At 44.7% G+C, this 14,309-nt stretch overlaps 1 protein-coding gene across 4 annotated transcripts in view; it reads right to left on the bottom strand.

Moving 5' to 3' along the window:
- PTBP2 (polypyrimidine tract binding protein 2) overlaps nucleotides 1–14,309 on the bottom strand; it is a 78,426-nt gene that overhangs the window by 50,247 nt on the left and 13,870 nt on the right. For all 4 annotated transcript variants that reach the window (XM_081949295.1, XM_081949297.1, XM_081949296.1 and 1 more), the window contains exon 3: nucleotides 13,591–13,666. In XM_081949295.1, coding sequence (XP_081805421.1) covers nucleotides 13,591–13,666 — 76 coding nt within the window. The remainder of the gene's footprint in view (nucleotides 1–13,590; nucleotides 13,667–14,309) is intronic.

The following is a 14,309-nucleotide window of genomic DNA, read 5'->3' as shown; positions in this document are numbered from 1 at the left end:
GAAGTCACTTCCGGTTTGCTCGGAGGGTGGTTTTAAGTGCTCCGAAGGCTTTAGTGAAGCCTCCGGACGGTCCCTGAAGCCTCCGGAGGGCCTCCGGGGGGCAGGGGAGGCTCTTTTCGCCGTCCCCAGGCTCCTATAAAGCCTCTGGAGCCTGGGGAGGGCGGAAAAAGCATGTAAAAATGGGGGGTCGCGCGTTGTGCGCGCATGAGCACTGGGGGGGTCGCGCGTTGCATTATGGGTGCGCCACGCCCACAAACCACCCTCCCACTTGTGGCACGCGAGCCAAAAAAATGTTCGCCATCGCTGTTATATATCCTTTGTTGGCAATGACAGAGGTCAAACGTTTCCTGTACCTTCGTCTTTAAGAGGCTCCTCTGTCCTGCACTCATTACCTGTATCAATGGCACTTGTTTTAACTTGTTACCAGTATAAAAGACACCTGCCCACAACCTCAAACAGTCACACTCCAAACTCCACTAGGGTGAAGACCAAAGAGCTGTTGAAGGACACCAGAAACAAAATTGTAGACCTGCACCAGGCTGGGAAGACTGAATCTGCAATAGGCAAGCAGCTTGGTGTGAACAAATCAATTGTGGGAGCAATAATTAGAAAATGGAAGACATACAAGACCACTGATAATCTCCCTCGATCTGGGGCTCCACGCAAGATCTCACCCTGTGGGGTCAAAATGATCACAAGAATGGTGAGCAAAAATCCCAGGACCACACGGGGGGACCTAGTGAATGACCTGCAGAGAGCTGGGACCAACGTAACAAAGGCTACCATCAGTAACACACTACGCTGCCAGGGACTCAGATCCTGCAATGCCAGACGTGTCCCCCTGCTTAAGCCAATACATGTCCGGGCCCATCTGAAGTTTGCTAAAGAGCATTTGGATGATCCAGAAGAGAATTGGGAGAATGTCATATGGTCAGATGAAACCAAAATAGAACTGTTTGGTAGAAACACAACTCGGCGTGTTTGGAGGAGAGAATGCTGAGTTGCATCCAAAGAACACCATACCTACTGTGAAGCATGCGGGTGGCAACATCATGCTTTGGGGCTGTTTCTCTGCAAGGGGACCAGGATGACTGATCCGTGTACAGGACAGAATGAATGGGGGCATATATTGTGAGATTTTTAGTGCAAACCTCCTTCCATCAGCAAGGGCATTGAAGATGAAACGTGGCTGGGTCTTTCGACATGACAATGATCCCAAACATACCACCCGGGCAACGAAGGAGTGGAGTTGTAAGAGTGGCCTAGCCAATCTCCAGATCTCAACCCCATAGAAAACTTTTGGAGGGAGTTTAAAGTGTCCGTGTTGCCCAGCGACAGCCCTAAAACATCACTGCTCTAGAGGAGATCTGCATGGAGGAATGGGCCAACATACCAGCAACAGCGTGTGCCAACCTTGTGAAGACTTACAGGAAACGTTTGACCTCTGTCATTGCCAACAAAGGATATATAACAAAGTATTGAGATGAACTTTTGATATTGACCAAATACTTATTTTCCACCATAATTTGCAAATAAATTCTTTCCAAAACAGCCAATGTGATTGTATGGATTTGTTTTGTCATTTTGTCTCTCATAGTCTACCTATGATGCCAATTACAGGCTCTCTCATCTTTTTAAGTGGGAGAACTTGCACAATTGGTGGCTGACTAAATACTTTTTTGCCCCACTGTAGTTTGCTTAATTATTCTACCTTTTAAAAAAATGAATTATGACTGCTGGTTCCAGGCCCCACTCTAAATCGTTATCTATTAAGAAATTATCTAAATGTAGTTAATTTATCAGTATCTAATTTTAGTATGTATTTTTCCCACTGTCTCCAAAATCTAGCCAAAATATAGATTTTAAAGTCTCCCCCCCCCCCCTAAATTGCAATAAATCGCTGTAAAAACCTGTTTCCTAAGAGTGCAAGAATTCCTGATAAGTTGACATGTCTGGTCTAAGCACAGACTGAGCCAAAATTGGGCCAGAGAAGGTGACAGGGGGCGTGGCCACAAAGTTGACAGCTCAGTCTCTAAGCAGAAAAGACGAGGCAACCCATTCTTGCACTCTCCCGGGAGCACTCAGGAGAAAATAATGGTTATACAATGTTCTGAAAAGAACACTGCTTCCCATTTACAATTTGTAAAAGACCAATTGATAAGCCACAAGGCTATTGGAAGAATGCTTTGTGGACAGATGAGTCCAAAATAGAACTTAGGGGCTTTGAATGAAAAGTGTTTGGCAAAAGGCAAACATTGCATTCCAACATAAAAACCTTTTCCCATCTGTGAAACATGTTGGAGTTGAATGGCCTGGCAGATTTGCTAAATTAAATAAAAAAGTGATCAGACTTCCTCCTCTTACCTCCTCTCCAATAATATCCTGAATATACAGCAGCAGATGGCTTCTTAGACCGTTTTTTTTCAAGCTCCCTAATAACCATCCCAATTACTGTCCACTCAGTACTGTAGATTCCATCATTCTATGTTAATTAAAATTTGCTACAAATATTTACAAAGACCAAACATAAATATAAACATGCACACAACATTTAACTTTCAAATATAAATGATTACTTGATTCTGTTCCAAACAAGGTAATGAGGGAAAACATTACAACCTTTAAAAATATAGTCTGATGCTCTGAAGGAAAAGGGTGAAAAATGAGGTTGCAAATTAAGGAAAACAGCCAAAATCTGGTATTATTCCTGATTGCTTGTTACCAGAATAACTACAGATTTGTCATTGAGTTTAAAAAGTTGCAATGACACCTGAAGAATATTTTATTATAAATAGCAAGGGTTAATTGCCAGAAAACAATATGCTCAGGCTGCATGCAGCTTCAACTTTCTTCCATGATAGAGGTTGCAAAATGTTAACTTCTATAAACTTCTTTTTCACAAACAAAAAAACATTTAATAAACAACTAATATACTTTAGCCAAGCATAATCTGAACTGTTTTCTGCTATTAGAAATTACTAATGCATTTATATTATGTCAACTTTAATTCAAAAGAGACATAAGCATTACCTTTTTTGGATTGAGAGCCCTTTCAAAAATAACTTGCCATTTGGAATTATAGTACTCTTCAGAATGACAAAATACTGCATTTTTCGGAGTATAAGATGCACCTTCTCCCGCCTAAAAGAGCATGGTAATGTTGGTGCATCTTATACACAAAATACAGCCATTTCTGGCCTCCCGAAGCCCAGCCCACGCATCCCATTTTTGCAAAAAATGTGAGAAAAACGTGCCGTTTTTCGCAAAAACTGAGGCTTTTTTGCCTTCCCTCAGCCCCCAGCAGCACTCTGCAGGCTTCAGCAGGGCTAGGGCAAGGCAAAAATGCCCCAGTTTTTGCGAAAAACAGGACATTTTTCACAAAAACAGGGACCTTTTTGGCTTTTCCCAACCCTGCTGAAGCCTGCAGAGTGCTGCTGGGGGCTGAGGGAAGGCAAAAACTTTTTTTCTTACTTACCTCTTCAAAATCTTGGTGCGTCTTATACATCGGTGCATCTTACAGTCCAAAAAATACGGTATGTAGATTGTTCAAGCACTGTAAACTTTTAAAATAAGTAACCGAATCTTGGTCTTGGCCCTTTTTTACAGTAGAAATGATCAAAAATAAATATTTAATTCTCTGGCAGTATGCTAGAGCAAAAAGCACAGAGCCAATATATAAATCAGAATCAGTAAATTACTTAGTTCCAACTCCTGCTAAAGGAATCTAGAACTAAAGCATACTGATGTTATATACAATTTAGCTTCTCTCTGAAGACTAACAGTGAAACACTCCTTTTGTAATACTTGATAAACTATTAAACTGATCTTAAAATAGTGTTGTTATACTTCTTCATGATGCCAATTGATAGAATTGCTGAGGCCTCACTTGTGGATGCTTGGTAATAATCTCATCTGATTTATTTCACATTGGATCTATGCCAACATGCTGTGTTGCCTGCAGTAAGGGAGATGGGCTGCAATTTTTAAAATGCTGTGACTGGATTTCTGGGACATTTGGTAGAACTGCATTGTTCTCCATAGTTCACCACATCCTAATGACACTGCCACTTGTGATCTGCGACTACATATTCTTTGGTCCAAATCCCACTTATACTATAGGTAATCTGATCATCCCACTGTCTGCTAACTGAAGATACACTATGGTTCCTCATGCTGAGATTTGGCAAAAGCCAGAGGAAATCTTGGGAAAACTAGGGACCTTAATGCAAATTTCCAACAACAGGTGGGAAAGATATACCGATATGTCTGAATTCAGAATGTAGACAAAGAAAGGAAGAAAGGAAGAACAAAACATATTTTATAGAAAATTATAGCAATCATGGGGACACTCCAAACTTGTTTCAATTTAATAAGGAACAATGGAAGGATTTGATCACATTAAATTGTTAATGTGATCATGTACATAGAAGGACATGAAAAACGTATACAAGGTGACTAACACAAATGAGATTGTATTCAAGAATGTGGTGTACTTGAAGATGAAGTCAGATGGGCTATAAAAGAACTAACATATAGCAAGTACTTGACTTATGACCATTTGTTTATCAACCATTCAAAGTTATAACAGTGCTGAACAATGATCTGTGGCCAAATAACTGTGACAGTACCCCCACATTCACATTATTGCAGTCTGGGTTTTGGCGCCTGTTCTCACTTACAACCAGTTGCCAAACACCCCATAATCACATGATCACCATTTGCAACTTTTCTTGCATATCTCCCAGGAAAAAAAATCAATGGGGAAGCTGGCAGGAGAGGTCCCAAGTCTCTCATGCACTGCACCCTCCTTGCCTCCTTCACTCACACTGCACTCTCCTTCCCTGCCTTTCTCTTTAGAGCAGGGGTGTCAAACTGATGTTCTGTGGGCCGGATATGCCCACTTCGGCTCCATAAAGGCAAAAATCATCGTGATACGTCACGGGATGCAATCAAGTTTGATACCCGTGCTTTAAAGTGTCTTCCAAAGACTCTGCCGGGGTGCTTTTAGTACAATTTGGCGCTCTGTTTGGAAGCTGCTGGCTGTTTGTGAGGCTTTCTCATTCCTCCCAGAGCTGCAACAAAGCACAAAGCATGTGAGTGTACGAAGGCCATGGTCCATGTCAGCAAAAGAGGGAAGGAAGGCACAGGGCAAGCGAGCAAAGGAAGGAAGGAAGCCAAAGTGCATTTGTGTGAGCGAAGGAGACAAGGAGGGAACAGTGCTGTTCAGCTTCCTGGGGTTTGGCATTTCCTGCTTTGTCCCCCACTATGAACTTTCTAGGCATTGATACTTCCCTGAATATAGCATCTTTTGCTGAATTGTGGATGCTTCCTACATGCTTGGCACTTTATTAGGGGTGGCTCCTTCACACCCCATTGTGGAAGTTTTCTGGGCTTTTCGTGCTTCCTGGGGCACACTGTTGAGGTGGTTGAAGCTTTCAGGAACTGGTGCAACTTCTTTTGCTACCCTCCGTGCATTTGCACTATTCTGCAGCACTCCATCAACTCATTCATGGCCTGCGCTGACCTCCCAGGGCCTCTCCCAACCCCCGAAGCACCCAACGCTTCTTATCTGGGTCTCTCACCAATTATCAAACCACAATTCTTGCTTAACAATGGCAGCAAGGAGTGTTGGGATTGTAGTCACTGAAAACTACCTGTATAGGAAAACTCCAGGGCTGATAATATCTCCATAAAGCTCTTAAAGGAGACCAGTGTGAAAAATCAATCATGACAGTTCTTTGCAAACCAATGTAAAAAAAGCAACAGGGACCCAAGACTGGAAAACATCTACCTACACCAAACCCAATGATGGTGAACCTTTTCGGCACCGAGTGCCCAAACTGGAACGTATGTGCATGTGTGCATGTACACGCACTGGAGCGCTGGAAACACAAAGACCAACTGGCTGGTTTTTTGGCCATTTTTCGGGCCGTTTTCAGGCCGCTTTTGGGCCGTTTTCAGGTCATTTTTTGGCAGTTTTCAGGCCACCTTTTGGGCCATTTTCAGACCATTTTTCAACCTGAAAACAGCCTGAAAAAGAGCACCCAAAGTGGCCCATTTTTAAAACCAGAAGCTGGCGATAGCATGTGTGCCCAGAGAGAGGGCTCTACATGCCACCTCTGCCACCCATGCCATAGGTTCACCATCACTGACCTAACCCATAGGAAGCCAGATTTAAAATAAGATTTGAAATAAAGTAGTTCTAATATCATATGCCAACAAGAAAATGTTGAAATTACTACAGGATTATAGCCCTATATGGAGAGAGAAAAATGGCAATTGTATGGGAAATACACAATTTCCAATTCTGTTCTCCCATATTTTCACAATGGGAAAAATATGAGAGAACAAAATCATGTTATTTAATATTAGGTGGTTGACAGAAACAGCAAGAAAATATCAAAAGAACTCAACTTATGTTTTATAGGCTACTCCAAAGATTTTGATTGTGTTGATCATTTGAGACATTAGAAGCATATCAAAGCAATCGGTATACGTACGTGTGTGTGTGTGTGTATAAATAATACACATACACACACCAACTTTATTACACATAAACCAACTAAGAAGTCACAATGAAACCTATAGCATACATACTTGCAGCAGATACCAGAATACCATTAAATATATTTAGGGTTTGTGTCACGATATTACTGTCCACTGTTGTTATTTCAATGCAATGTAAAGTTTAATGTAAATACCTCGGGATCATGATTACGCAAGGTCCGTTGTTAATAAGGCCCCCCTCATCCATGATCTGGTTTCTGAGGGGGAGCCGGACCTTGCAGGGATCACGGAAACCTGGTTGGGCCACGAGGGGGGTGTGCCCCTCGTGGAAATGTGCCCATCAGGATACCGTGTATTCCATCAGCCTCGTGCCCGGGGTAGGGGTGGTGGGGTAGCGGTCATTATACGGGAAGCCTTGACACCGAGAGAATTCATCGTACCTCAGATATCCGGATGTGAGACTCTAGGTGTGAGATGGGGCCCAGGGAGTCAGTTGGGCCTGCTGATTGCATACTTGGCTCCTCGCTATGCTTCAGCGGCCCTGCCTGAGCTCCTCGAGGTGATTGCGGAGGTGGCAGTTGAGACCCCTAGACTATTAGTCATGGGGGACTTCAACTTGCCATCGACGGGTGAATCATCCGAGGTCGCTCAGGAGTTTATGGCTTCCATGACAGCCTTGGACCTGACCCAAATAATTCAGGGCCCCACACACGAGGGAGGACACATACTGGACCTTGTTTTTATCTCTGGTCGATGGAAGAGTGATCTGGGAATAGGGGATCAGGTGATCACTCCCCTGTCATGGTCAGATCACTCGCTTCTCCGGCTGGACTTCCCTGACGCCACCCCCCATCGCGGGGAGGCGGAACCAGAGGATCTTAGACGGTTCCGCCCCAGGCGACTGATGGAACCAGATAGGTTCCAGACGGAGCTTGGGCCACCTCCTGTTGCCCTGACCCGCTCCCGGACGGAGGACCTGGTGGCTGCATGGAACAGTGCGGCGGCCGGGGCCTTGGACCGGGTAGCGCCCTTGCGGCCTCTCCGGTGGCAGCGAACCACCCTGGCCCCTTGGTTTTCCGAGGAGCTGAGGGTGATGAAGCGCCACAAGAGACGCCTAGAGAGCAGATGGAGATCCTCTCGTGCCGAATCTGACCGAACACAGGTAAGAGCCCATTTACGGGCCTACCTTGTGGCACTAAGGGTGGCTAAACGTCGATATTATGCCACCCTTATTGCGTCTGCAGAAAACCGCCCTGCCGCCCTGTTTCGGGTGACCCGCTCCCTCCTATCACAGAGGTCGCGGGAAGCCCCTTTACAGGGGAGGGCAGAGGAATTTGGGGAATATCTGCAGGACAAAATCGCTCAGATCCGGAGCGAATGGGTCCCCTTCAGTGATCGTGAGGAGACACCGGAGGCGAGTCTTGAGGTACCTATCTGGGAGGAGTTTGACTCTGTTGCCGCCGAGGATATGGACAGGCTACGCGGGCGACTGCGGGCCACCACATGTTTATTGGACCCGTGTCCCTCCTGGCTTGTACTGGCAACCTGGGAGGTTACACGTGACTGGCTCCTGGGTCTGGTGAACGCCTCGCTGGAGGAGGGGTTCCTGCCAGCCGCCTTGAAGGAGGCGGTGGTGAGGCCCCTACTTAAGAGGCCTTCCCTAGACCCAGTTGAGTTAGCCAATTATCGTCCTGTCTCCAACCTTTCCTTCTTAGCGAAGGTTGTCGAGAGTGTGGTGGCGCAGCAGTTCCCTCGACACCTGGAGGAAATTACTTATCTAGACCCGCGCCAGTCCGGTTTCCGACTGGGCCACAGCACAGAGACGGCTTTGGTCGCGTTGGTGGATGATCTCTGGAGGGCGAAAGATGGGGGCTGTTCCTCCATCTTAGTCCTGTTAGACCTCTCAGCGGCTTTCGATACCATCGACCATGGTATCCTGTTGCGTCGGCTGGAGGGGATGGGGGTGAGGGGCACCGTTTTGCGGTGGTTCTCCTCCTTCCTCTCCGGTCGGACGCAATGTGTGTTGGCGGGAGAGCAGAGATCGACCCTGAGGCCGCTCACGTGTGGAGTGCCACAGGGGTCGGTCCTCTCCCCTCTCCTGTTCAACACATACATGAAACCGCTGGGTGAGATCATTCGAGGATTCGGGGTTGAGTGCCATCTGTATGCAGATGACACTCAGCTATACATTTCTACCCCGAACCACCCCAACGAAGCCGTCGAGGTGATGTCCCGGTGTCTGGAAGCCGTGCGGGTCTGGATGGGCGACAACAGACTCAAACTCAACCCTTCCAAGACGGAGTGGCTGTGGCTACCGGCGCCCCGCTTTAGCCAATGTGTTCCATCTCTGGCCATTGGGGGGGTACAACTGCCCCCGGTGGATAGGGTACGCAATTTGGGCGTCCTCCTAGATTCCCGGCTGTCGCTAGATGATCATGTGACGGCCGTGGCTAGGGGGGCGTTCCATCAGGTTCGCCTGATGCGCCAATTGCGTCCCTTACTGGAGCGGGACGCCCTTTGCATAGTCACTCATGCCCTAGTGACTTCTCGCCTTGATTACTGTAACGCTCTCTACATGGGGCTCCCCTTGAGATGCACCCGAAGGCTCCAGCTGGTCCAGAATGCAGCCGCGCGGGTTATTATGGGGAGTACTAAGTACTCCCATGTAACACCTCTCCTGCGCGAGCTGCACTGGCTACTTGTGGCCTTTCGGGTGCGTTTCAAGGTGTTGATTGTCATCTTCAAAGCGCTCCATGGCTCGGGACCTAGTTATTTGCGGGATCGCATTCTACCCCATACATCCCTGCGACCAATCCGCTCTCACAGAGAGGGCCTCCTCCGGGTACCATCCGCTAAACAGTGCGGGCGGGCGGTGCCTAGGAGTAGGGCCTTCTCTGTGATGGGCCCAACCCTCTGGAACGACCTCCCCCCCGATATTAGAACCACCTCTGATCTCCGCTCCTTCCGCAAGAAACTTAAGACCCACCTGTTTCGAGTAGCAGGTCTGGCCTAATTACAACCATAATCGTAACTGCATTTAACATCTATTCAAACCTTCCTGGATGGCTTTTTAAATTTTATATTGGGGTTTTAACGGGTTTTAAAATTGTTCTTAATATTTAAATTGGTTTTGGGATTTTATAACAGACCGTGTGTGTGAGTTGTTTATGTTTCATGTCTTATGTCTTATGTCATTTTTATTGTTTTGATTATGAATGGTCTGTACACCGCCCCGAGTCCCTACGGGGAGAGGGGGCGGTCTATAAATTAAATAAACTATAAACTATTATTCTGGCAGTCATGTTTTGAAAATCATGCTTCCGCTAGTAGTTTCCACTAGTAGTTATTTTGTGTACATTCCTGAAATATCTCAAAATCTGATATATGTCAGTTACCAACAGATAGTTTTTTTTTAATCCTTAAATAAGAGCATTGGTGCTTCCTTTTAATATATAACTTCAACAGAATCTAATGCCAGCATGTTAGAGAGGCAGTTTGATGTAGGGCTTAAGCCACCAGGTGAGAATGGGCGTTGGTCTTAGCTGAAGACACCTGTTCTCTGGGTGGTGGAGATAGCATCCAGGAATGGGTTAACTTTGTCTGTCATCCAATCGGACTGAGTCTGCAATCTCTGATGACACGCCTCTTTTGGTAGCTCCTCCCGGCTTTTGACGAAGGTGTCACTGCAGACTGAAGTATGATGGTGAAGAAATGTCTCTCATCCCAGACCCAGGACCAGACATAAAATTGGGTGGGTCTGGATGCTATATCCATCGCTCAGAGAACAGGCATTTCAGGTAGGACCAACACTCATTCTCCATAGTTGGTAAAGATAGCATCCAGGAATGGGATATACCAAAGCCTGGCTTGTGCTTACGGGTCTGGGCCAAAGTCCCTTGATTGATGTGTACTCTTTGTAGAACCCGCCTGCCAAAAGCAGCCCCCCCCAAGGCGTAGCTGTCCAACTTGTAATGGCGGATAAACAGTGATGGAGATGCCAAGGTGGCGGCTTGACAGACCTCTTCTATCGAGGCCTGCATTGCTCATGCCGCGGTCATGGCCATGCACTCCTAGTGGAGTGGGCTATAATGTGTCTTGGCAGTGGCAAGGACTGTGATTCATAAGCTGTCGCAATGCAGGCCCTGATCCGGCGACCCAGAGCGGATGGGGTTCCCTTGTTGCCCATTGTGGCTGGCTGAAAGGAAACGAACAAGGCTTCTGTGTGTCTCAGCGAAGAGGTTCTCCTGATGTAGATGTGGGTTGGTTGGTTTACTAGTTCTCCTGCCTTGGTTGACTAGTTCCCATATTGGCCACCTTCTTAGTCTTGAAAAGAAAGTATCTGAATAAGGAGGGCCGAAAGAGGCACATGAAGGCAGGTTGGTCAGGGGTCAGCCCCTCCTCCTCAGACAAGTCTGAGTGCCTGCGAGCCTCTTCCTCCTCCGATAGGGAAGTCTGACTGGGGGATACTGAGGGAAGGTGATCCAGGTGGGGCAAGAGCCCCTGGGGGTCCTTGGCCTCCCGAAGACCTGAGCCTATCTGATACCTGAGCAGCGGGTCTGTGTTGCAGCCCTGCAGCAATCCCCCATCTGATGGCCTCAGTGACAATGGCCCCCATGTTGGGCGAATGTACAGTCTCTGAAGGCAGAGGCCTGCTGCCGTCAGAGTGAAGATGGCCTCCGGAATGGGGCTGTTATGCCTGGATATTTGTTGCCTGATGGGTGGAGTGCCAAAGAAATCTACACCTTCCTCAGGGTGGGATAAGGAAAGTTCCTCCTCACTGCCGGGTAACATCTCGATCTGCTAGGAGCTGTTACAAATGAGGGGCAGCTCTGTGAAGGGGTGGGGACTGACCTTCTCTATGGAGCACTTCTGGCTGCTTCCCTCTGGGCTTTGGCAAATTCTTGGTCTCAGGCCCTCTGGCTCTGGCTTTCTGCCCTTTACATGGCCTTAGAGGCCTTCTTAGAGTGCCCTCTGGATTGTGACTGAGGGGCTGCTCGCTTCCTTGCAGGCCTCAATCCCGACATCCTGAAATGGCTGCCGATGCTGAACTGTGCCTCAAAATGGCACCCATTGTATTCATGCATCTTCAAAATGGTGCCTGTTACCCTCGGTGAAGCAAAATGGCATCCGTTGCTGTTGGAGGCCTGAGGACTCATCGGGACAGCTACGCAGCGTTTCCTGTGGTCAGCGTTCCGAACTGCTGCCATGTGTCCTTCAGCAAAATGAGGCTGAAGCCCTGATCGCTGGATTGAAAGGCTGCTCTAACCTGATCTTTAAAGGGAGCAAGCCTCAAGTTGTTGAAGATAGAAGTTGTTATTGTTGTAGAAATGTAAGCAGAGGAGAGAAAAACATGTCTAGTCCTAAAATGGACTGAGTCTAAAAGCTGGGAGGAGCTACCAGAGGAGGAGTGTCATCACAGATTGCAGACTCAGTCCAATTGGATGACAGAGTTAACTCATTCCTGGGTGCTGTCTCCACCAACTATAGAGAAACCATGAGTTCTCATTCTGCCTTAGGCATGACACCAACTGGGTGACCTCATGCCAGTCACACACACGCCAGTTTTAGGAAGCAGGCAATGTCAAACTACTTTGGAAATCTTGACAAGAAAATTACAGGACTTGTCTAGGCAGTCACCAGGAGTCATCCCTGACTTGAAAGCAAACACATACACATACACACACACACACACCAAAAAAACACATAATCCCATCATATACAACAAGAATGAAACAGATATCCCTGTGCAGGTTATTGTCCAATCAAAGATTACCTACTTATTGTAAGCATGCCATCCAAGAATATCTTCTCTCCTAATTTCATTATATTCTAGTTTCAGTTCATTTGTTCATTACTACTTTCTCAACCAAAGTTTAAGGATAACTTAAAAACTAAAAGAAATTCTAATGCTACCTGTCAAATTTAGGATAAATAGAAGCATCAAATAAAATGAAAAGATACCTTAATGTATAATTAAGAACATTAATGCATAATTAAGGAAAACACTAAGATTTCAACACACTGATTGCAAAGTTGCTAGATGCTCAAGCAAGGTATTATCCGAGTATGAAAATGCTGGGAACTTGTCCTTTTAACATTATTTGAAAAACGTACATAATTATTCAAGGGCATACATTTTTTTGATTGCACATTTAGTATATTCTTGTATGTGGCAGAAAAAGTAGAATAGAAATACTGCAGTAAAAGGGATACAAGAGTAACAGGTCTGGAGAGCGTAAAGGAAAATAGGTAAATTTCAGCATTAATTTTCTGTAATACAGGTAGTTCTCGACTTACAACTGCAACTGAGCCCAAAATTTCTGTTAAGTGAGACAATTGTTAAGTGAATTTTATCCCATTTTATGACTGTTATTGACAGTTGTTAAGGGAATCACTGCAGTTTATTTACTTATTTTATTTTATTTATTATTAGCGTTTATATACCGCCCCCTCTCCCGAAAGGTTATTAAATTAGTAGAAAAATTGTTAAATGAATCTAGCTTCCCCACTGACTTTGCCTTTGATTTTAAAAGGTTATCACATGACACTGGGACATGGCAACTGCCATAAATATGAGTCAGTTACCAAGCATCTGACTTATGATCACATGAGCATGGGAACGCTTCAATGTTCTTAAGTGTGAAAAACAGTCATAAGTCACTGTTTTCAGTGCCATTGTAACTTCAAATGGTCACTAAATGAACAGTTGTAAGTCAAGGACTACCTGAATATTGTAGCTAAATAACAATTGTAGGTCAGGCTGTGGCAAAGGAAGAATAAGATAATATAATTTCAAATAGATTTGGAATGGAAGAAACTTCCATTTGTTATCCTGCCTTAAAACATACAGAATGCAAGATTTTTTCCAATTTATTCATTCATACATATATACACACACACATGCACATCACATGAGTTTAGTTGAGGCATTTATTGCTGGTTTTGTTTTGTTTTTAAAGTTTAGTGTGTCATGATTCAAATGGCATCATGAATATTCTTTCTGCCATATATTTTCATCTATTCTGCAGGATGGATATATTTTGATATTCAAATAACAATGATCCTTTAAAATGCATCACTTACCAGTAACTACTATGCTGCTCATATTAGAGTTCGGGCTATTGAGTACACTGCCTGAAAGAAGTTCGTCAGATCCTCTCTAAGAAAGAAAGAAACAATAAGCAGTTTGCCATCTAAACATACAAAATTGGTATTAATAATGTCAAAATGACATTAAGTGAAAATCTAAAGCAAGGAAACTAGAGAGTTATCAATTTTTTCACTAAACTTTCAGGTGTCCTTTTAAAAGATATTAACTTATTTACATCTAGTTTTTATTCAGATACAATAATCTGTTCAGATGAGACTAAAACAAAAGTTACTTATCCAAATCCCCATGAAAATAGCAGATAAGAGATCTAAATTAGAAACATCCCATTTGAAAAATGAGAAGCAACTAAATTATCAGGGCAGTATTTCCAAAGTAGTGAAGGCCCTTGAAGCTGTAGATATACAGTGTTTTTTTAAGTTTGCAAACCCTTTTGAATTTTCAGTATTTCAATATTTTTCAATATTTCTGCAGAAATATGTCCTAAAAGGTGATTTGTTCTTCACACTAGTGCTAAAATTAGACAGAACCAAAGTAAACAAATGAGTCAAAAATAAATGAGTCAAGAGCATACTTATTCACTGATTTATTGAGGAAAATGGTGAAAACAAATTTCTTCTGCTTTAACCATTTTTTGGTTGTATGACATGTGTTTTCAATTGTCTCGTTGAATGACCCAGTTCACAGACAGATA

The sequence above is a fragment of the Natrix helvetica genome (genome assembly GCF_964273705.1).
Source record: "Natrix helvetica genome assembly, chromosome: 3".
Lineage (NCBI taxonomy): Eukaryota > Metazoa > Chordata > Lepidosauria > Squamata > Natricidae > Natrix > Natrix helvetica.
This window is presented reverse-complemented; position numbering and strand designations above follow the sequence as displayed.